The sequence below is a fragment of the Neovison vison genome, chromosome 12, assembly GCF_020171115.1.
Source record: "Neovison vison isolate M4711 chromosome 12, ASM_NN_V1, whole genome shotgun sequence".
NCBI lineage: Eukaryota > Metazoa > Chordata > Mammalia > Carnivora > Mustelidae > Neogale > Neogale vison.
In genome coordinates this window covers 147,012,695-147,034,828 of record NC_058102.1, presented here as the reverse complement: position 1 = coordinate 147,034,828, position 22,134 = coordinate 147,012,695, and the positions used below count along the sequence as shown (strand labels likewise).

The following is a 22,134-nucleotide window of genomic DNA, read 5'->3' as shown; positions in this document are numbered from 1 at the left end:
CTGTTTCTAGGAACTGAAGTTTTTTCACGAGATTTCCATAGCTTCAAAAGTCTATGTTTTAGGGAGAAAGATCGCTCGCTGTACTCCTTGTAGGAAGTAAACTTTTAAAAGGGTTCAGGTTGCTTTTTGATCCTCACCAATGAGGTGCTTGATGAGATCTAGTTTTGGGTGATCTATGAGTCACCCACAGACAGAAGAACTGAGAGACCGAGCCTGGGTCTGCACAGCCCGAGATGCTCCTTGGTGGGGATGGTGAGAGTGCAGATCTCTGTAGCTTCAACTGGTACTAGGATCAGATGGTGACAATGACGGTGGTGGTGATGATGAGGGTGGTAAAGAACAGTGGTTACAATAATGATGAAGATGATGATGGGGGTGATGGTGATGGTGATGGTGTTGGTGGTGATGATGGTGATGGTGTTGATGGTGATGATGGTGACGGTGATGATGATGATGATGGTGATGATGATGGTGGTGATGGTGATGGTGATGATGATGGTGATGGTGATGGTGATGGTGGTGATGGTGATGATGGTGATGATGGTGGTGATGATGGTGGTGATGCTGGTGATGGTGATGCTGGTGATGGGTCTGGTGGTAGTGGTGATGGTGAATGTGATGATGGTGATCATGGTGATGATGGAGGTGTTCGTGATTAAGGTGATGGTGATGGTGGTGATGATGGTGATGGTGATGGTGGTGATGGTGATGCTGGTGATGGGTCTGGTGGTAGTGGTGATGGTGAATGTGATGATGGTGATCATGGTGTTGATGGAGGTGTTGGTGATTATGGTGATGGTGATGGTGGTGGTGATGATGGTGATAATGGTGATGATGGTTGTGATAGTGGTGATGGTGGTGGTGGTGGTGATTATGGTGATGGTGGTGGTGCTGGTGGTGATGATAGTGATGTTGGTGAATATGATAAAATGAACTTGAAATAGTTCATATCACTTAAAAACCCTTGAACAAACCTTTGCTTGGACCCAACTTTCTACATGGTCCAGGTGGGGTCTTACTGGTCTCATCCACCTTAGCAGGGGAGAGCGGAGGGCCTATACACTTCAGTTTCTACAGTTTACCACAGTGTCAGGGACTTGCTGTCCTGGGGGAGAGGGATTTTCTCAGGGAATATGGTATGTTTGCCCTCTCCTTCTATTAACTATGGCATCCTTGTTCTCCTGGTGCTTCAACGGTTGTGCCACTTTTCAACCCTGGAAGTTGCCTTTTACCTTGTTAGGCTTTACTCAGTTCTGACCCACTGCTTCTGCACCACAGAAGTAGACTCTGCATCCGGTGAATGCGCAACGACAAGGAGTCCTGGCTTGAGTTAACGACTGCTCCGTGGGAGGGAACTTGATGTTTTCAGGTGGATTAGTGTTGCCTGAAGAGCCAGCTGCAGGGGGCGCTCCTGAGACCTGTTTGTTTTTGGAGGTGTGACATCTTGGGCTGCCTTCCCTGGCATGCTCCCCGACGAGTGTGATCCGTCCCGGCTGCGGGCGCCGTTCTGAGTGCCCTGATCCGGTAGAGCCCATGTCCTCCGCTCTTCCGCCGCTGTGAGAGGTGCGAGGGAGCTGAAGTTGGTCTGGAGGCGCCGCAGACACCGGTCCAGCCAGAGGCCGCAGGGGCTGAGTCTGCACAGGCTGCCGCGGGTCTGAGGCCTTGCAGTCTGCGGGGTGCAAATCCATCCTCCAAATCCTCGAGAACATTCTCATGTGCTTCTGGTATTCCCAGACTCATCACTGGCGTGCTTATCAGTGTGAGAGCTTGGAAGACGGCTGTGAAGATGCAGGAGGGGAGTCATATGCTTTCCAGGGTTGTTCAGGTCAATATTGTATTTTTAGGACAGAATCAAAGTGGGTGGACACGGATGGCCATTGCTGGTGTCCATGTAGGGAGCACGGCCGTGTCTGGAGAGCGGCGCGGGGCCGCTGTGATGCTGGCGGGCAGGAGACCCGCAGATGGAGAGAGAGAGGCCTCGGGACAGAAGACAGTATGTCTAGCACCACAAAACCTTTTAACCTTTTAACTTCCAAACCGTCTTCCGAAGGTGTGTGCATCCCAGAGGGAACCCTGTGATGCACTCGGCTGCTTCCTGTAATCACGTCTGCAGCGTCCGTTGTGTGCGTCTTGCGGGATGCGGTGGTGATGGTGCTCATGGTGGCGGGAGCTCGGAGGCCCTCTGGATGCCTGATTCCACGGGGCACGGACGTTCTCATCTCCTGTCAGCGTCTGGGACCCAGTCGGCAGACCCGAAGGTGGGGCTTTTGGGACGCTTCAGACTTCCTGGCTTTGTGATTTTGGTCTAATCTCTTGAACTTCCCTGACACACAACGAAAGGAGTTGGCATACAACATGCGAGGCTTGTAGCACGTGCTCATAAGCTATGACATCATCACGCTCTTTCTCATGGCGTGTTGGGGGAGGTAGAGGGGAGAATTGCAAGTACACCATGACAGCCAGGAGAATGGCCCTAAGAACTGAATTTCCCAGGTTATTTAAAAGACACACCACGAAAGTGGCATTTGCCTTAAGGATGCTGGGGAGTCAGGAGGAGGACGCTGGTGGCTCAGCCCCGGTGATGTGCCCTGGATCTCATCAGAGCTCTCTTCCATGGAGGTTCCCCTCAGAGCTGTGTGGGGCCCACCCAGGCCCGGCCCGCCCAGCGCCACTCAGGATACAGCGTCATCCTCGTGGGTCTGGCTTCCTAGAACAGATGGAGTCGCGCCTGGCCGGCAAGACCAAGGACCTACATAGTGCAGGCTGGTCCCTGCCAGTAAGAATCTTGTTCACCTGTCCCCATGCCTGCCTGTCCCCAGCAGACGCCTGACCAGGCTGTTCCGCACACCTGCTGTTCTCTACCTGGGAGATACACACCCAACCTGCGCAGGAGGCCGTTGGGGGGATTCCCAGCGATATCCAGTCACTGGGAACATGTCAGATTCTCAGGATCTGGGGAGGTTTACAGAGACCCCAGCGCACCCCGTGTGCATCAGAGTCTCGGGCACAGCGGGCGGCTGGGAACAGCGTTTGTGGACATTCCCTGGCTGAGGCTCACAGAGGAGTTTGTGCTAACACAGCCCAGCGGGGCGCGCAGCTGCCAGTGGGCAGCACCCCCAAACGGCTCAGACCAGTGTTGTGATGTCATTGTTGAAGGCTCCAGAGAGGAAGAACTATGATCTAGCTCCATGAGTATTTTTGTGGGAACAAATAAATCGAGGGAATTTAGAATTTCTGGAGTGGCAGGCATCCGAGGCAGGTGAGGCTGGTTCACAGCACTGCGCTCTGGGCTCTCCCAGACGCGGACGGGGCCGTAGGGAGTTTGGGGTCAGGGAAGCCGGGGAACCTTTCGAGTGCCGGGACAGCTGGGCCGTAGGTCCCCACTGCGTGGCCACCGTCTGTCTCTGTGGTGGGTGGGCGGTCGGGCGTGGTTCCGTGATGCCAGGGATCCTGCTCTCCGTGAGTTCCCGAGGCGTGTGTTGCGGTGCAGGGTGGTCTAGACCCGCCTCGGGCTGTGCTCGCCCGGCCGCCCGCGGTCTGCCACAGGCATGCGCGGAGTGAGTCGCCTCGCCCGGTGTCCGTGTGTGTGTGAGGGGTGAGTGCGGAGCCACGGCACACGCGGACGTGCAGAGCAGGGAGGCTGAGAGCTGATGAGCCGTCGTGATGGGCACCGGGCCGGGGCTGTGTGGGGTGGTGTGCGGGACCTGGGGAGGTCATGGCTCCCACCCCAGGGCTCCTCCGGCAGGTCCGCGGGCCTTTGGGCTGCGTTCCCAGGGCTCCGTGTAGGAGCCCGGAGCCAGGCTTACAGCAGGGATGTGCAGTCTCTCCAAGCTGACTTGGAGGACGCAGACGCACTGACCTCTGGGAGCAGATGGGCCAATAGCCCAGACCCCAGAGGGACCAGAGGGCCCCCACCCCCACCACACGCATCCTTCCAAAGCAACGACCTGTACTGTGGCGGGCTTGACACGCAGAGCTCCCCTCGGTGGCAGCAGTTTCTCTCCAAAGCGGGAGTCATTCCTGAGTGTCCAAGCCCTCCTGGGCCTACGAGGAACGCCCCGGGTTCTCTGGGAGGCCCTCCGCACAGAGGGCAGTGGGGTGTTCTACACTAACTGGGCGAACAAGGGGAGGTGACGTGAGGCTCCTGGAGGAGACTCGCCGACAGCCCCTCCTGGGGGTCCCCAAGATGAGGCGCCGGGACGCCAGGACGCCAGGCCAAGTCACCCGGGAGAAGCAGCTCGTGCTGCCCGGCGCACCCGCGGGAAAGGAGGAGGAAATGCTGTTTGGTTTCCCTGAGCAGCACCTGCCGCTTCTTGAAAGCACGACGAAGCAGGAGCCATCTGTGTCGGGAAGCGAGCCCCAGGGTGCACGTGAGGGTGTGTTTGTGCAGTTTCCAAACCACTGGCTGTGTGTGCTGGAATTGGAAGCCGGAGGCTGCTGTGGGGGCCGGGTGCACAGAGGCGCAGGCCCGATGAGCTGGAGCAGTTCCCCTGGAGACGCGGCGGGCACAGCCGTCCCCGCTCAGCCTTCCGGTCCTCAGGAGGAAGCCGGTAAATGAGGTAAATTAGGGTCGGCCCCAAACGTTCTGCCAGACCTTTCCTCCCAGACTGGAGGCCTCCTGGGCCGGGTCTTCGTGGTGCCAAATCTTCCGAGAGAAAATGGAGAGCCAGTTCTAAGCAGCTGTCTAATGGACCACATTTCACAATTTCATATGGGATGTTGGTTCTTGTAGACTCAGCTTGATGAACACTCCAAGAAAAATGAATCTGTTCCACGTTGTTTCTCCTTCCTTCTCTGAGACTACGTGACAGTGAAGATGTTCCCGCGTGGCCCTTGACAGTGGGCACACCTGCGGTCACCTGCCAGGCCACCCCAGCCCTCTGTCTGTCCTGGAGCAGCTCCCCGAAAGCCCCTGGTAGCTCATGGCTGCCCTTCCCGTGACTCTCGATTTGATTGGACTCTGCCCCTTCCTTTCCGGAGGGTGTGGCTCTGGACTGAGTTTGTGACCCTCAGAAACCCCTGTGTTGAAGCCCAAATCCCCAAGGGGATGGTGTCCCCCCATGATGGGATTCGTGCCCTTTTGAAAGAGCCCCAGGAAGCCCCCTTGTCCCTTCCCCCGGTGAGGACACAGGACAAGACGCATTCCAAGACCCAAGATGTCACCAGACAGCAGACCTACCAGCCTCTGGATCAGGGACACGTGGCCCCAGACTGTGAGGAAGACCTGCCCGCTGTCTGTAACCCCAGCAGCCGCAGAGGAAGACAGTGAGGAAAACGCTACTTGGGAGAGGGGAGCCGTGGTCTTGGAGCAGAGGGGGCGGGAAGGAGAAGGGATTTTTCTGGGCCAGGCTGCCACCCGCGTTAGAGAAATAGATTACGTTAAATACATGTAGGGTTTCTAAAAGGGCTCTTTTCCCTGCACCTTCCTCATCTCATCGGAGCCTCGCGCAGCAGGCTTCAGAGTGCTTTTCTTTCCTTCCACTGGTAATTAGAGCACTAATTTCCACTGGCTGGGGGGAAATCAGAGCCAAAAATAAACCTTCCCTATGTGCGTCCCGCCTGCGGTGGGTTTCCTGGGATGAATCAGCATCTCCCTCGTATTCGTGCCGTCTCACTGCCGACCTGTTTGCCTGGTGCTGCTTCTGGGGCAGGAGTGTGTATGCGTGTGTGTGCACGTGTGCATGGTGCGTGTTGTATGCACGCATGCTTCTGGGGGTCTCTGCGTGTGTGCGCACGTGTGTGTGTGTGTGTGGTGCACACGTGTGCACGGTGTGCGTTGTACGCACACGCCGTGTCAGGGACAGTTTCCTGGCACTCTGGAGCAGCTGAACGCTTCTTCCTGGAGATGCTGATGTCACTGGACCTGTATGTCGGGGGATGCTGTCACTCACCCCCGCTCTGATCCAACCCCCGGGAGGGCGGGTCCTGCCCAGTGCTCCACGTGGGAGGTGGTCACCCTACGGCAACACCTGCTCCTAGCTTCGTTGTACATAAATAACCAAGCTCAGTGTTATTCCACAAAGCTGCAAACCAAGTTGCAGAAAAGTAATTTGCTCGTGCTCCCTGTAACTGCTGTCGCCTTGTCCTGTCCTTCTGCAGACTGGGGCGCAGGCTGCTGACCCATCGAAATGAAGGGGAGCGACCCTGCTCTCCGTGATTCACACTGCGGCTTCAGGGCGGCCCTCCCGAGCACCGCGGAGGCCGCCAGGCCCCGAGCGTGAGTGTGGTCAGCACACGTGGCCTGGCACGGGGCCCGGGGCCCGTTGGAGGAGGGGGCTGTGCCTTACGGTCTGCGGTGATCTCGTAGGGCGAATGGAGCCTGGCGTCTCCGCAGGGGGACGTGCTCACGTAGAGATGGAACAGCACGTTGTCCCGTAGCCGGTAGCCGCCGTCCTTGGACCGCTCGAATATCGAGTGCTCCGAGTCCTCCCGCCGCTTGCTAGGGCCAGAGAGAGGGTCCTGGTCACCTCGTACGAACCGACCAGAGAAGGCGCCCACTGGGCCGACACTTGGCCTGATTTAGTGTCTTACTTCCCCCTTGTTGCCCCCCCCCATGGGGCTTTTTCCCCGCAGGTCCGCGTCAGGGGGAGGCACAGGCAAGGAGACCCGGCCGTGCCCCGGCGCCCCAGAATGTTGCGTCTCGGGCTGCCCAGTGCGGAGCCGGCCCCTCGGTGACACTCAGCCACCTCTCCGCATTATGAGCCTCCTCCTGGGGCTCACGGCTCGGGGCGCCCAGGAGTCAGCGCAGCTGCTTTGCAAAGTGGACAGGGCTTGGCCTCCAGCCCCTGGAAGGACCCCCTTTCCTTCTGCACCCACCGTGCCCCAGGGTGCTGTCCCTGTTCCCCAGCCTGTGATGGGCACAGGCCTCTGCCCTCGGAAGCCCCAGCCCGAGGACAGGAGGCTGTGTCCCCCGAGCTCTGGTGTTCTGCTGCTCGTGCCGTCCCCCGTTCTGCCCCGTTGGTGATGGAACATGTCGGCTGGGTCCTGAGATCCCACGGCAGCCGAGCGATGTCCCCCCCGTGGAAACCCCGAGACGTGCCACGAGCCTGTCTGCCTCCCGCCTCTGCTCCCGGGCTCCAAGGCCAGCGGTCATTGCTGGTGGCCTGGTGCTGTGAAGTTGGGTGTTTAGGAGGCGAAGCCCTAACCCGTGTTTGGGAGGCCCGTCCCTAGCACCCTTGGCAGGCCTGGAGCTGACCTCCCTGTTTCTGAGCAGTTTCCTTGGCGGGACGGCGTCCTGACTCTGGCGGCCGGGCCTGAACCTGTGGTGCCATCTTCCCAGGGAAACACCGCTCTGCGGCGACTTCCTGGCCGGAGGCTGCGTGTGTGTGCCCCCAAATTCCGTTGTGGAAGGATGCGTCAGGAGGCGGGGCCTCTGGGAGGTGGTGAGGTGGGCCCCCTGAGGGATCCGCGTCCTTAGGACAGACCCCAGGACCTTCCCCTGTCCCTTCCCCACGCGAGGACCCAGGAGACGCCACCAGGCTAGGGCGTGTTCCTACGTGTGGGCACGTGTGTGGGGGCGGCCTGTGCGCTGAGGACGCCTGTGTCTGGACCGGGAGGTGCTGCCGGTCCCGGCGCCGCGCCCTGCTGCCCGGGCCGCCCCTTACCTGAGGTGCAGCTCCAGCTGGGCGTACAGGAAGTGCAGCAGCGCTCTCCGGGCCACGGTCTCCGCGTGGCAGTCATTCACCACCAGCCCCTGGTCGCTGATGTGCTCGCCGCTGATGCACTTGGTCCCCGAGGACAGCACGATGACCTGCGCCTGCCTCACGTCCAGGCCTGCGGGGCAGAGAGGGCGTCAGACCACCTGTGTGGGTGTGGGTCCGCGCTGCCCTCTTCTGACCCCGGAGACCCCAGCCTGCGGGAGACCGCCTGCCCCCGGAGCCTCGACGGTCCCCAGTGCCCACGGCGAGAGGCGCCGTCCCTCCCCAGACACGGCAGCAGGAGCAGCGCGGTGCCCGCCGGGAGTGGAGTAGACCCGGCAGGCTGCTGGATTCAGGCTGAGGTTCCGAAAGTGGGGGCAGAGCCGTGCGCCGGGCCGTGCCGTGACCGCCCAGATGAACCCCAGAAATCCTGCCGCCACCTCCCCCTCGTCCCATGGGATGACAGTCGCATCTTCTTCGAATAATTCGCCCGTGGAAGCAGGTGTGCAGGACGGGGATTCCCATGAGAACACGCCCCGGGCCGGCCCCTGCACCCCTGCACGTTTACCCTGGAGGCGCTGTGAGGACTTAAGACCTGGGACCATGAGTAGGAGCGGAGCCCACGTCTGGGTTCTCTGAGCCGGCCTGTCTCCATGTCCCCTAGCACTGGGCCCTCTACCCGTTTGCCCCGAAGCTGGAGCACATCCCCAGGTCAGGGGAGGTCAAGGCCCAGGGCCTGCAGGATATGTAGGTGCCTGGGTCCCAGGCTCAGCAGTCTGGACCTCGAGGCCAGGGGGCCCCGAAAGCAAGCGGGCAGGACCACCCTCCTTCACCTGCCCTAGAGCGCCTGGCCCCAGGTGTGTCCCTTGACAGAAGTGCGTTTCAGGGCCGGGGCTAGGGGTGTCTGGTTGGACTGACCCTTCCCCAGGCCCAGCCCAGAGGCGGGAGCCCCCCTGGCTCTGGCCTCGATTCTACCACCGCATTTCAGGAGCAATGTCTGTGCTGCAGATTCTGTTGCCTGAAACTTAAGGCCCGTGTGCGAGCAGCGCGTCCCCGAGAGCAGGGAGGCTTTCCGTTTTCCCTAAAGAGTGACGGCCCAGCCGGGAGCCAAGGAGCAGGTGACAGTGCTCCGCCCCACGCTGCACGGCAGCTCCCGCCTCTGCTGCCAGGGCGGGCAGCTGTGTCCCAGGTGTTGGGAGCCCTGGGACAGAAGTTTTCACGGGTCGGAGGGGAGAGCTAGGAAGCCTAGTTCTAGAACTCGGAAGGCTTCTGTTTGCTTGTGGCCGTCCTAAATGACCCTGGAAGAGAGACTCACTGGGTGCCGAGTCATTGTGGTCTTTTACTGCTCTTTGTATGTGCAAGAGCAGAGAATTCCGAGGTCAGACGAGTGGGGTGCCTTTCTGACTCTCTGTACCAGGTTCCTAGCCATCGACGGGGGCACCTGGACATGCCCCTCCCCCCTCTGCCGGCCTCCGAGTTCCCCTTTCCCACCGCGGACCTGCTGGGACCCACCAGGCGCCGGTGGGTCCTTCACACAGTGGAGCACGATTTGTGTCACAGGATAGTGCTCCTCCTGACCGCGGTCTAGGGAGTTTTGTCAACGAAACATTCTCGGTGCGAACGGAAGACGGGCAAAACCCAAGAAGCCTTTGGAATGGGCCCCAGACTCATGACTGACCCGCAGCGTGTTCGGGATTATCCCGGAGGACCACGGCCTTAGTCTGTTCTTTGTCCCGCGGGGGAAAGGCGATTGCAGCTGCCTCACACGCGGAGTCTGGGCCTGGAGGCAAGGACGGCAGCGTGGGATTCTGGTCCTGAGCTCCCCCGCCGCCCCGCTCTTCCGCGGCCCTTGTGCAGTGAACCCTCAGAGCAAGCCCGAGGGATGTTAGTGACCTGCGGCCCGAACACCATGCACGTAAGGGGTCTTGTGCCCTGCTCCGCGCTCCGCGGGTTCCAGCTGGACGGGAGCAGGGCGTGGGCGTGCTGGGAGGGAGTCCCTGTGGGCGTGGTCTTGCAGTGGCCACCTTCGGGTGCTGGTGCATGTGCAGGTGACTTAGCAGCGGGGGACTGCGCAGGGTTGTCCACGTTTCTCCTGGGGGCTGGTCTGACGCTCCTGTCTCGGTTCTGTAGAAGTCACCGCTGTAGAAACAGAAACTGCTGTCCCTTCTCCTGTTTGTTAAGTCTTCTCCGGACTCCGGGCTCTGCCGTCCTCAGCACAGTCGCGTGGCCCAGGAGCTGCATTCCTTGCTTACTCATGTTTTGTGCATCTCCCCTCCTGCATGCCAGCCCCGTGCGTGTGACTCGTCACATCCTTCAGGAATTTAGCGTGAGTTTGGGGAGATGACTCGCACAGAAATGTGTGCAAACCAGGGTATTGTGTGACACATACCACGTAAGTCTGTACACAATGTCACTGGGACAAGGTGAGGGGAGGGGACTGTGTGCACGGCTCCCTACAAGCTGGCCGGAGCCGGGGCTCCTGGGTTCACCGAGTTCTCGCAGGCGACGGGGAGGATGACGGAGGAAGCCAGGCATAGAGGAGGTGGCGTGAGTCTAGCCTCAGGCTGATTCTAGACTATGAGGTGCCATAGTTGTGTGGGCTTGGGGGCAGGTGCTGAGCTGCTCCCCCCAGTGGGGCTGCGGCACCGGCTGCGGTGGCCCCTGTTGGATGCGACCCAGTGGGGGACTGGGTTATGGCGTCTCGTGACGTGGCTGAAGGACAACACAAGCAGCGGTGACAGGAAACGTGGCCCTACGGGCGTCTACAGAAGGAACAGAAGGCGTGATCAGAGACCTCCTCCTGCACAGCCCCAGGCCCGGTTAGTTTTGTGGGACAATTCTACCGACCTTGACGTAGCAGCCGATTTCAAGGCTGTTTATGGAGTGTTCTGGAGCGCACGAGGACAGGGAAGCCCCAGAGGGCCTTGGTCACGAAATGCCTGTTAGGGATTTGTCGCCGACTGGGACTGGCCAGAAGGAAAGCAGGTAGCCTCAGTCACGGACATCAAAATTCTAAATCAAATACTAACCACCAAGCTTTACTACGGGGGGGGGTTTATTATGCAAATGCAGAAATGGATTCAATTCAGTTAAGATGCAATAGAAAAATAGATTATAATTACAGACACTGAGAAGGCATCTGACAAAACCCGACTACTTTTTATATTCTCACGTATAGAGAGAGGGTGTGCACACCTGTGAGACAGGCGTGCACACACCCCGCCCCTGCCCCGCGCACGCGTGTTGGGAGGTGCCGAGGGGGGGCTGCTGCGCTCGGGAACATGGCCACGCGCCCTCGGTGGCTCCGTCACTCAGCACTCGCCGAGGCTGTTAGCCTGCGCAGCGGGAAGGGAACTGGAGGTGGGGTCGTCGGGACGGGGAGGGAGCTGTGTGGCCGGAGAACGCACTTGACTGGGTACGTGGGAATCCCTGGACAATGCCGTGGGGGGAGAAAGTGCTAGAGATGCCGGCGAGGCCGGATGGCGGTAGGTGCAGGTCAGCGCACAGGCGTCCGCAGTGTTGCTGTGCACCCACGGCAGCGGGACAGAAACTCAGAAGGACAGACGGCTCCGTTTGCTGCCGCAAACAAGATGACAGGAATGAGTTTAACAAGAAACGATCAAGAAACTATAAAGCATTGACTCCCCCGAAAGACACCAACGGAACCGGAACGCACGGACGTCGCACCTTCTCGGACGGGCAGATGCGACGTCCGGAACCTTCCGTGCGGTGATGGAGACGGTCGTGTGACCCCAGTAGGAAGAGCATGAGGGCTTGTTTTGACGAAGAAAACGTGGTTGAAAAGTACATATTGTTCTGTTCTTTATTTCTGAACCACGCAAGCTGATTTCAGTGGGCAGCCCAGGAAGTTCTGGGGGAGGCCAGGAGCAGGACGCAGAGCCCAGGAGACGTCAGCAGGTTACGGGGGCCCGACAGCAAGTGGCCCTGGTTCTGACGCAGGCAGTCCCAGCAGGGGACGAAGCCCGGAGTCCGGAAACCGCCCCGAAGTCGGACGGGAACTGACTGCAGGGTCGAGGCAGCGGCATCTCAAACCCGTGGCTGGGGACACAGGAGACGCTGTCTTGTGACGGAGAGCTGTCTGGACACCGGAACCGCACCGTTGCTGCGCGCCGTGCCCCAGGGCAGCTAACAGGTGGACCCGAGGCGATGCAGAAGCGTGGAGAGCGGCGGCTTGCTTCCCAGCCAGCCACACCTGGAGCGCGGCCTCCAGCAGCTGCTGCGTAAACCCCGGTCCGTCCAGATGGCGGACGGTTATTCAGGGATGAAGAGAACGGACCCGTCCAACGGCCGGGCGACGTGGAGGAAGCCTGGAGGCGCAGCTCAGCGAGGGACACCGACAAGGCCCCTCGCAGCACCAAGGCAGCTGCGCGGCGTCCTGGGACAGGCGGAGCCACGGGGACCAGAGAGAGGAGCAGGTTCCAGGGCTGGGGGCGGCCGTGGAGAGACGCAGCACAGCGGGTCCCACGGCCGTGAAGCTGGTCCCCCCGACACTGGAACCCGGGTCCGCGTCCTTCCTCGTCTGTCCGAACCCGAGGCGTGTGCGACACAAAGAGGGTTAACTGGGCTTGGGTTGATTAAAAAGGTGTCGATGTGGTAGAACAAAATGTGGGGTAATCTCTGCACTCATTTGGTGAGTGGAAGACCCTTCTGACTATAGCTAAAAGTCTCAAAGCAGTAAAATTGCTAAATTCAGATGCCGAAAGTGACTCCGGGAGTTCACTGTCTTGGTGGCTCATTGCAAGCAAGCACCCCTCTCTCTGTCCCCGAGGAGATCGGCCCGGGGTCCCCATGTGCAAACACAGTCAAGACGAGTTCCGGGGCTAGCGTGAACACACCTGCCCGGCTGGCCTCTCGCGTCGCGCTCGTCAGCCCGTGCACTTCCGCCCCTGCTTTAGGTGATCTTTGGGAATATCATTTTTTAACTTTAACTGGGACGGAGCAATTCTGAGCCCATTTAAACCCTTTGCATAGAAATATTCACAATGCAAGCTCTGATTACAGAATTTCTAAGACGAAAACTGTAGGTAAATGTACCAACCAGGTCCCAGAAACAAATACCAGAACCATGAGTTTATCCGAGGGTGCAGTGTAAAAGTGAGTTCTGACTCCGTTTTCTGGTGCTGTGCCTATTGAGTGCCATGGCCCCAATAATAGGGTTTCCTATTATTCTCCTCAGCTTCCTGGGGAGATGGCGGCCCCCTTGGATGTAGGGCCGGCACCCAGAAGCGTCCCCAGTAGGAGCCTGTCCCTGTGTCCTGCAGCGCCTCCCACGCACGCTGGGGGTGCCCAGCGCCTGCCCTTTCAGCTCTCTCCTCACTTGGGCAGACTCTGTGTTCGATTATCTGACGTTTGCTGTGAGTCAGTTTTTTCCTCTTCTCAGTTTTGGTTTCTGTCCTAAATTTGCTCTAACTCCTTTGACCTGGAGTGGACATACACACGCCGGCTCAGGCATGTCTCGTCCGGGAGGGACATGGGCAAGATGGCAGGGAAACGTTTCCCTTTTGGACACAGATTTCTCTCCCTCCAGAGCCTTGGTTTGTGGCCGTCCCCAGGACTGTCTTCTCCAAACACTGCAGGTGCGTCGGCCCGAGGAGAGTCCCATGCGCTGCCCTGGAGCGGCGGCGCCCGGGTGGAGGCCGTAAAGCCACGAGGCGCGGGCGGGCAGGACGCAGCCCGTGCCAGGACCCGAGGCTTCGGGTCACGTCACCCTGTTTCTGCTTCTGACCTGAGGCTCCAGCCCCGGGAGCTCGTCTGCTGTCCCGTGTGGACAGTGGGGTTAGAACTAGCACCGCCGCGTTGTGGGACATGTGTATCGTGGGACATGTGTAACCTCCCCACACCGCGGCCCGCTCTGCCGGTGCCGCCCCAGGCCTCTCCCTCCGGCGCCCATTGCCCGAGTTACGGCGGGAGCCCCGTGTCCTGCTCGTGTGCGGGCAGGACTCACGCTCTCGCTGAGGCCCTCCGGGAGGCGGGCTCCGGTGGTGGGAGAGGGGCACCGTCGTGGGGGTCGTGCTGGTGGTTGTGAGGTGCGACGCGGGGACCGTGGCCTGGGGGTCAGCAGGCAGCCGGCTCTCACGGCGTGGGCGCCCCCTCCGCCCCCACGGTCCCACAGAGCGGTGACCCTCTGCGGCAGGAACTTGAGCCCTAACACCCGGGGTCCGCTGGGCCGGTAGGACGCGGAGCTGTGAATGCGCCCGAAGGTCCGCAGCGCCTCAAGGCCGTCAGCCCCCCAGCTTCCCGTCGCTCCGTAGGAGGCCAGGCCTTGCAGGACACGTTTGTCCTCCACACCCAAGGTCAGCGTCGGGTTTTCTGCCCCCGCTGATGTCTTTCAGGCAGTTGACTGCCGGCTTTCGGCCCAGCTGGAAGAGCACAGAAGAACCCGACACCGCGGTAGGGGTGGGGCTCGCTGTCCTCTGTCCTGCTCTGTGCTTCCTCGCGCACCTGCTCACCAAGGAGGGGCCTCTGGAGTCTCAGGAGGGTCAGGCCACTGTCCCTCCTCGGCTGGCTCTCCTTGGGGGCCATGTGGTGCAACTCTGGGGTCGGTTCCTGTGATCTCTGGCCAGGCCACGTCCACTCGGTGGTGGATCCTCCTTCCCTCCACGTGTTTGTGTGTGGGGGATTCAGTGTGAAAAAGGCAGCCTTCATGCTCCTTGGGGTCAGGAGTGAGATACACCCGGCGCTTCATGGTCCAGACCTGACCCTTCCAACCCGAGACTGGACGTCACTGCATCCTGCTCCTGCTGGGCGGGACGCCGGCCCCCGCGAGTGTCCGTGGGCCTGAATCCTCCCCCTCTCCAGGAGGCTCCGCGGGTCGCAGCAGCCTCCGGGACCAGCCCTCTGAAGTCCAGGAGACGGCTCCATCTCCCATCCCCGCGTGAGGCTCTGCCTGTGGTCCTTCCCCACCTTCCCCGTGCCCTCCTGAACGTAAATGGAAAGACCCACTTTTATTTTTATGATCTGAGTCATTGGCAGTCCCTCGGGAGAAACTAGGAGAAGAGGGTCTGGGGATCTGGGTGCGCCTCCACAATCCCCTGCGCAGATGGGCCCCGCCAGGCCCCTCGTGCGCTCGGAGGAGACGCCCTGGCCGTTGTTCAGCTGTCGGGACTCCTTAGGACCGCCGCACCTGCTGTGGGGCCACGGCCGGCTCCTGACTCTGGCGGAGCGTGGCGCAGACAGTGCAGAAGTGGACTTCTTCACCCCGCGTGGTCCTTTTAGGTTCAGAGCAAAAAGATCTAAAAAACAGCAGAATGCGTGTCCCATGTCATTTCTTGGAACTTTCAGATTTCCCTGTAAGACAGGCAAGCCCACTTTGTCCATAAGCATCTGCCGGCCTGGACAGATGGGCTGATGCACCAAGTTCGACTTTGGAGGCTGTTTTCTTCCCCATCCCGTCTTCAAGAGATGCGCATTTTTGCTGGGTAAAACAGCAAATAAACCCCAGGTGTTCGTGGAGTGTGGAGAGCAGCCCCTCAGTTAAATCAGAAAGAAGATTGTCAAAGCCACAGCTTCACAGGCCAGCAGAGACGGGCGGGAACAGAGACAGGCCGGGAGGTCTTCCCTCTGGTCGTTTACTGATTAAGCTTAGAAGTAAATAATTTTGCGGGCAAAGATCATATATCTCAGCACCACGCCCTGTGCACGTGTGCAGGGACTCCGGCCAGGGGGTTGTGGGGTCCCGCCTTCCGGGGACTCAAGGAAAGACACCTAGCCTCCTTGTCTCCTTGTCTGTTTTTCTTAAAACTGTAATTAAGATTCCTGCCTCTCTCACTTCTCAGGGTTGTAGCAATTAACTTGATTAGTGTGTGCAAAAGTGCTATCCACATTATCAATTTGCATATCAGATGAAATCATCATTATCAGTAGCTCCTTCAGAGTCACTTTCCCGTGGAAACATCAGGCTTTCTTAACAAAGGAGACAGAGCCGTCACTTGACCTCTTGGGTACACAACGTCCAATTTCTGGTTGAGGAGGGCGGGGTGAGAGGCACACGCTCCTCCTCCCCGGGGATCCACAGACCAGAGGGCTCCAGGGAATGTGCAGGGACTGATGAAATCCCGGCACCGTGTGCAGGAGCCGTCACGAGGGACCAACCTAAGCCAGCAGGACCGTCGGCGGGCTCCCCAGGTGACTTTTGATTAAAAGACCCCCACCTGGGTCAAGGAGGCTGGCTTGGAGGAGCCCCCTCCTTCCACTGGGGGGAGAGAGGCAGTGTGGGGGGGAACCGCAGCCACACTGGAGAGCAGAGCTGGCGTTTTTCTCACAGACGCGCACATTCAGTACGGAAGCCACATGCAGGACGAAAGAGAGAGACCGACTGTGAAGAAACCACAGTCTGAGGGCAGAGGCTCGGGCGTCAGCTGGTGAGCCCCCCCGGGAGTTGTGGGGAGCGTCCCCTCCGTAAAACAAGAGGGGGGAGGCACCGGAGAAGACAGGGGTCTTGAGTGACGCGGATGGCAGGAATTCAGAAGCAGTGGCGTTTGAAGACCTCTCAGAAGTCTCCGAAGTGCCCAGGGCCACGGAGGAACCGGGGCCGGGGGGGATGCACCAGGAGAGGGAAGAGACTGAGGGTGTGGTCGGAGTACTGAAAATTGGGCAAAATGTGTGTAAAGGAAGGTATTTATCAAAGAAATGATATGCAAAAAAGTACAGAAATAAATAGCTTAAACGAATCAGAGCAGGTGCTTAGCTTATGCCTACACACACACACACTCACAAACTTATAAAACACTCCAGTGACACAAAGCGCCTTTCCCCTCTGCAGGCAGGGCAGGGGCATCCGGCCGAGACATCAGCCTGACGTCTCTGGTTAGAAACATGGGCCAAGAGGTAATAGGAAAGTCCTCTGCAGGGGCTCAGGGAAAATGACGTCAAGCGCAGGATTCTCCCCAAGCAAAGCTACTCCCGTGGCGGGAGAGCGCCCTCGGCCGTGGCCCGTGAATGAGGGCACCCGGTGTCTAGCCTGCACGTTTGAAGGTGTTTCCTTCCGGAGAAGGGCGTGGGCCTGTCCGCGGACTCGGGGACCCATCGCCCAGCCTGTGTGTGCCAAAGGTGCTTCCTCCTCTTCCGTGTAAGAAAGGAAATCAGAGCCTCCGGAAAGCGCACGTGAGACTCCGAAGCTCACGGTGGAAGCCTAGCAACACCTTTGCGTCGACCCTAAATGTGCCGCGGCGTTGAGCGGGTGGTGCCTCGTGCTCTCAGGACGTGGTGCGGGGACAGCACAGGAGCCCCCGCTCGGCCTGCGCCCGGCAGGGGTGGCCCCCACCGCGTCCTGACTGCGTGAGGCCGTGTCCCGGTTTCCAGCGTTGAGACTCAGGACCAAGGACGGAAGCCAGAGGCGTCGTGCAGAAGGGGCTGGAGGTGCGGCTGCGGCGGTAGGAGACGCGCGTGCAGGGGACCAGGCGGCCCGCGGGGCAGAGCAGGGCGCCGTGGTTGTCTCTGCTTGAGAGCGTGAAGAAAGAAGAGCGTAAGTGTGGTCCCTAAAACTGTGGGCGTTACTGACCCCATAACGAGAACTCAAAAAGCATATTTCGCCGGTGCAGTCAATATTCAGAATTGAAACAAGGGAAACGCAGAAGGGCTCATGAGGACCCCAAAAAAGTGGTTAGTGGCAGCTTCCCTGCCGAGCCGACGAGAGCGCCGGGTCCCTTCCGAGCTCCCTTCTGCTGGAATTCTTACCGGCTCCTGCGTGTTTGCGAGAGCGGTAAGAACGCCTCTATTCGTAAGCCCATGTCCTTGCTCTCAGGGTTCCCCCAGCGGCTCCTGGGGCGAAGCACCTGTAGGCGCCAGATGATGCGGACACGCTGGCGTCGCACCTGGAAACGGAAGGCGTCGGCTCAGGGTTTCCTTCAGGACGCACACGTTGTGGCAGAGATGGGCACGGCGGAGGGCACGCTTCCCTCTGGACCGTCCTGCGCGTTTGCTCACCACGTGAACTAGACGTCGGTCAGTGCTGCGTCCGCTGGGTGAGGTTTCTCCAGCTGTTCTGCCGTAACCCTGCACACATCTTCCTAAGCTTCGGTTAATCCAGGTGTTTGTTCAACCGTCTCTTTCCAGCAAGTTTCAGCAACGTACCCTCCAGTGTTTGCGGTCACTAGTTGGTAAGGTGTCACCTCGGACGGCCTCGTCTGCTACAACGCGCTCCGTTCACGCGGGGAGATCGCCGGCACCAAACCTGTGTATTTGCCGGCCGCTTTCCCGTGAGTCTCTGTAAAATGTTACTGTTTTCCAAGGCACGTCTGAGAGTAGTTTTCAAGACTTCCTAGAATCGAGTTTTCCAGAAAAGTGGGAAGATACTGGACCATTAGCTACAGAGCTGGGAAATGCTGGGGAAACGACTTAGCAGCTCTAAGAGACCGGGAGTAGGTAATAGAGCCCAGTGAAGGAGAAGCCTGGGTCCCTCCCGCTCACCCTCTCCTCCCTACTCCCTTCCGTCCCTCTGAGTCGCCAAGGGCTGGCTGACGTAGGTCATAGGCGGGTACATCTGGGATTCAAACCCAGGAAGCTGATCTTGGCCAGCCCCATGTCTCGCCGGTCCCTGGACTCGGTCCTGACGTGGGGGCTGGGGCTGGGGGCGCTGCCCGGCACATCCATGCCTCCGGTCAGCGGCTCGGGCTGCCGGTGAAGGCAGTGCCAGTCCAGTGGGAATGATCTTGACGGAGGTGAACTCCTGGCCCTCAGTCTAGAACCTTCCACCTTCTGCACAGTGGCGGGTGGACGGAAGGGCAGAACGCATGCCCGGATGCAGGGGGTCACCGATGAGACGGAGCTGCCTCTGCCTCATCGAGTCGTCGCTGCCGCTCAAGCATTTCTCACGTCTTTTCTGCTCAGGCAATTCCGGCAGGGGAGGCGTTGTCCCTTCCATTTAACTAAGATGCGCCCCCCGCCCCCCGCCAGCCTAAGGCAACTGGTCAGTGGCCGGGCCTGACCTTGGGTTCCCGCCGTGCCAACAGCAGCAGCGCACGGTGTTCTCGACCGTGAGGCGGGGAGCCTGACCGGAAAGACACCGGCCCGTCCTCCTGTTGCCCTTCTTCGTGGGCGTCGAGGCGCTTACGCAGAGCCGGTCCTAGCACGTGTCAGCGGTGCTTTGCTGATCGGCCACGATCGTCACCGAGCCCTCTGCGTCCTACTGCTGGATTTCTCTTTCACGGCTTCGTGTGGAAGGGAGACCCGCCTGTTGTCCGCAGTCAGGCAGACATTAAATCTCCCGTCCTTGCGGATGGGATCCCACAGGGAAAACAAGAGGCATTACCTGTGGTCATGACGATTCCTGCCAGGGCTTTGTGGCGGGCGTGCACGGACGCCAGGCCCACGGTCAGCTCGTGGAACTTCTGCGTGACCAGCTGGGACACGGAGTCTGCAAATTCCTGAAAGACACAAGCACCAGGCCTCGTTGACGGCTGAGCCGGCGGTGTCCTGGCCTCCCTCCTCCTCCAAGCCTTGTCCCCATGTGTGGCGTCCGGAGGCCACCGTGTGCACTGTTCCAAGACCCCACGGCCCCAGGGGGACCCGTGCAGGCCTTGGTTCTGAGGGAGGAGCCCCCACCTGGCCCCGCGCCTGGGCAGAGTCTGCCTGCGGGAGGCCACCGCGCTCTTGCCCTCCCCTGCCTCGCAGAGGAGCCCGCCTGCGGCTCTCCTTCGGGGACAGTCGTGAGATAGAACCTGAGCAGCATGGGACAGCCCGGACACTCGACTCCCTGTCTTCTCAGCGTGGGCGAACTGAGGTCCAGATACCCCCGGTCTCAGGTACACCTGGCCGAGCTGCTCCCCGGGCTCACCCCAGAGTCTGCCCCTCACTTTCTGCACGCGCCCAGGCCCAGGTGTGCTCTTTGAGGTGCCGGCACCGTGCGCACGTGCTCACGGCGACACATGCACACAGTGCAGCCAGAGAGAGTGCACCTGTGCACACGCACGTGAACACACGCAGAGACGCAGGCACACGAGTGTGGGGCACATGTGTGCACACCCGCTCAGAGACACAGGCACACGCGCACTACCCCCGACACGTGTGCACAGACACGGCCTGCGTTGAGGGAATCCCACTTGTTGAATGCTCCCGTGTGCCCGCGTCCCTTTAAACCAGCTCATCTGCCATGACAAGGGCGGCCTGGCCCCAGGACGTGGCTTTCGCGCGGTCTTCCCCCCTCCCCCCCAGCCCCACGGCGCACCGTCGCCCTCTGCGGGAGGAGGCGGGCCGGGTGGCGGTGCCTCTCACGGGCTTTGGAGACGGATCTGCTTGAGTCGCGTGGGCCCGTTTTCCTGATTTACGAGGTAATCCTCTTAATCTCCGTCGGCTGGTGCTCTCGTGAGGATGAAGTGCGTTCGTGCCCCTTCCGTGCTCCGCCCGCTGCCCCGCGCTCCGTGGGGCTCAGCCCCGGTGCCGGCTCTCTGCTCCTCACCGTCGTCACCGATCCCCCTGGGTGCTGCAGACTCGAGCTGCGTCTTCCTGTGGTTGCGTGCGGGGCCACGGGGTTCACTTCCGGGGTGGAATGGAGCTGCCCTTTCCCGCCGGGGGTCCGGATACTGGGCTACAGATCAGAGCAGGTCTCAGTAAGGATGAGGATTTTGTTTCTAGGAGAACCTACTCGTATGGAAACAGGCCTGTATCCCGGGGCCTAGAAACCTGCGTGGGAACAACACAGGTGTTGGCTCCGGGCTCCACCGTGCGCGGGGACCCTGCTGCCCTGGCGGCTCCCAAAGCCCGAAGTCTGGGTGCTGTACGGACGTGAGATTCAGGCCTCGCAGGTGGCGAGGGGCCCTTTGCCGGGCCTGCTGGGCGGGGGTCTTCCCCGGCTTGGCCCCCGCAAGAACCCAGGCTTCTGGGTGAGGGGCCTCCGCTGGGAGCTGTGCAGTCTGTCCTGGGGCTGGCTTGCAGCTGGAGGCCATCCTGTCTTTTGGGACCTGGGCACAGAGGTCCAGAGAGCCGGCATGTGTCCTGGGCACACCGTGTGTGGGTGTCCTGGGCGGCCGGAGCCAGTGACCACAAGCGGGGTGGCTCAGAGACACAGACTCTGCCCCTCCTGGCTCTGGAGACAGCAGCTGGAGGTCAAGGTGTCCAGGGCCGCTCTCCCTCCTGCTGCTCCAGGGATGGTCCCTCCTGCCTCTCCAGCTTGTGGGGTCCTCCCATCTCTGCCCTGTCTGTGTCTGTCTGTCTCGGCCCCGTCCGTGTCTGTCTCTGCGTCTTACAAGGATGCCTCTTGCTGGGTTCAGGATCACCTGTTCTCAGGTCCTCATGTCGCAGACACACGGGCTCTGGGGCGGAGCACAGGCCTGCCTTTTTGGGGCCATGTGCAGACCACTTCCTCTTGTCGTCAACTCTTCCACACTCGTGCCGTGACCAGACGGTGACAGTTTTCATGGAAGTGTGAATTTCGGTAATTTCCGTACGTCTTGGATGACCCGACTTCTTCATTTGTGTGGGAAGATTAACTGCGTCATCAGGCTGTGCCAGGTGCCTGGACCATGACCTGACAGTCCTCAGTCCCCGTCCCTCGAACAGCCGCAGGTGTGGACACAGGGCTGGTTGTGTTCCTGGTGCCCTTGCCCCCCCCCCCCCAAGGGCAGGTTTTATCCAGTCCCACCTTCGGATGGACGCTGGTTGGCAGGGGTGCTCCGAGCTTGGACCGAAGACACGCAAGCAAGGAGCGAGCTGGTGGGAACAGGGTCCTGGGATCTGTGGGCTCTGTGGCATCTCGGTGAGCGCTGCTTTTGGAGTAGGAGCCTGACCCCGGTGATGTTTGTCTTTCTCTGATGTATCTCACTCAGCATCATACTTGCTGGGTCTATCCGGGTCACTGCAGATCTCATTCCTTTTGACGGCTGCCCAGTACTCCACCGCACGTGCACACTGTCTCCTCTGTCCCCGTCGTCTGTTGACAGACAGCTTGGCTCTCCATACTTTGGCTGTTGTGGACTTTCCTGCTATAAACACTGTGGCTGTGTATCTTTTGAGTTAAAGTTTTCATTTTCATTGCGTTTACTGGTCACAGGGTAGCTCTATTTTTAGCTTTCTGAGGACCCTGCTCACTGCTCAGAGTGGCCGCACCAGCAGCGTTCCCACACACAGTGCACGAGGGTCCCTTTTATCCGCATCCTCGCCAACATCTGTTTCCTGTGTTGTTAATTTTGGCCATTCTGACTGGTGTGGGGTGGGGTCTCTTCGTGGTTTTGATTTGTGTTTCCCTGACGCTGAGCGATGTTGAGCATCTTTCATGGGTCTCTTGGCCATCTGGACATCGTCTTTGAAAAAATGTTCGTTCAGGTCCTCTGCCCATTTTTAATTGGATTCTTTGTTTTGTTTGGTTTTTTAGTTTTGTGCTGATTTGTAAAAGTTCTTTACATAGTTTGGATATCAGCCCCTTGTTGAACATGTCATTTACAAATACCTCCTCCCATTCAGGAGGTTGCCTTGTCATTTTTTTTTAAAGATTTTATTTATTTATTTGACAGAGAGAGATCACAAGTAGGCAGAGAGGCAGGCA

General features: G+C 59.7%; 1 protein-coding gene across 1 annotated transcript in view; it reads right to left on the bottom strand.

Moving 5' to 3' along the window:
• ADARB2 (adenosine deaminase RNA specific B2 (inactive)) overlaps positions 1-22,134 on the bottom strand; it is a 112,703-nt gene that overhangs the window by 31,182 nt on the left and 59,387 nt on the right. The window contains exons 5-8 of the mRNA XM_044228311.1: positions 18,907-19,021; positions 7,605-7,773; positions 7,196-7,205; positions 6,288-6,426 (exon numbers count right to left, since the gene is read on the bottom strand). Coding sequence (XP_044084246.1) covers positions 6,288-6,426; positions 7,196-7,205; positions 7,605-7,773; positions 18,907-19,021 — 433 coding nt within the window. The remainder of the gene's footprint in view (positions 1-6,287; positions 6,427-7,195; positions 7,206-7,604; positions 7,774-18,906; positions 19,022-22,134) is intronic.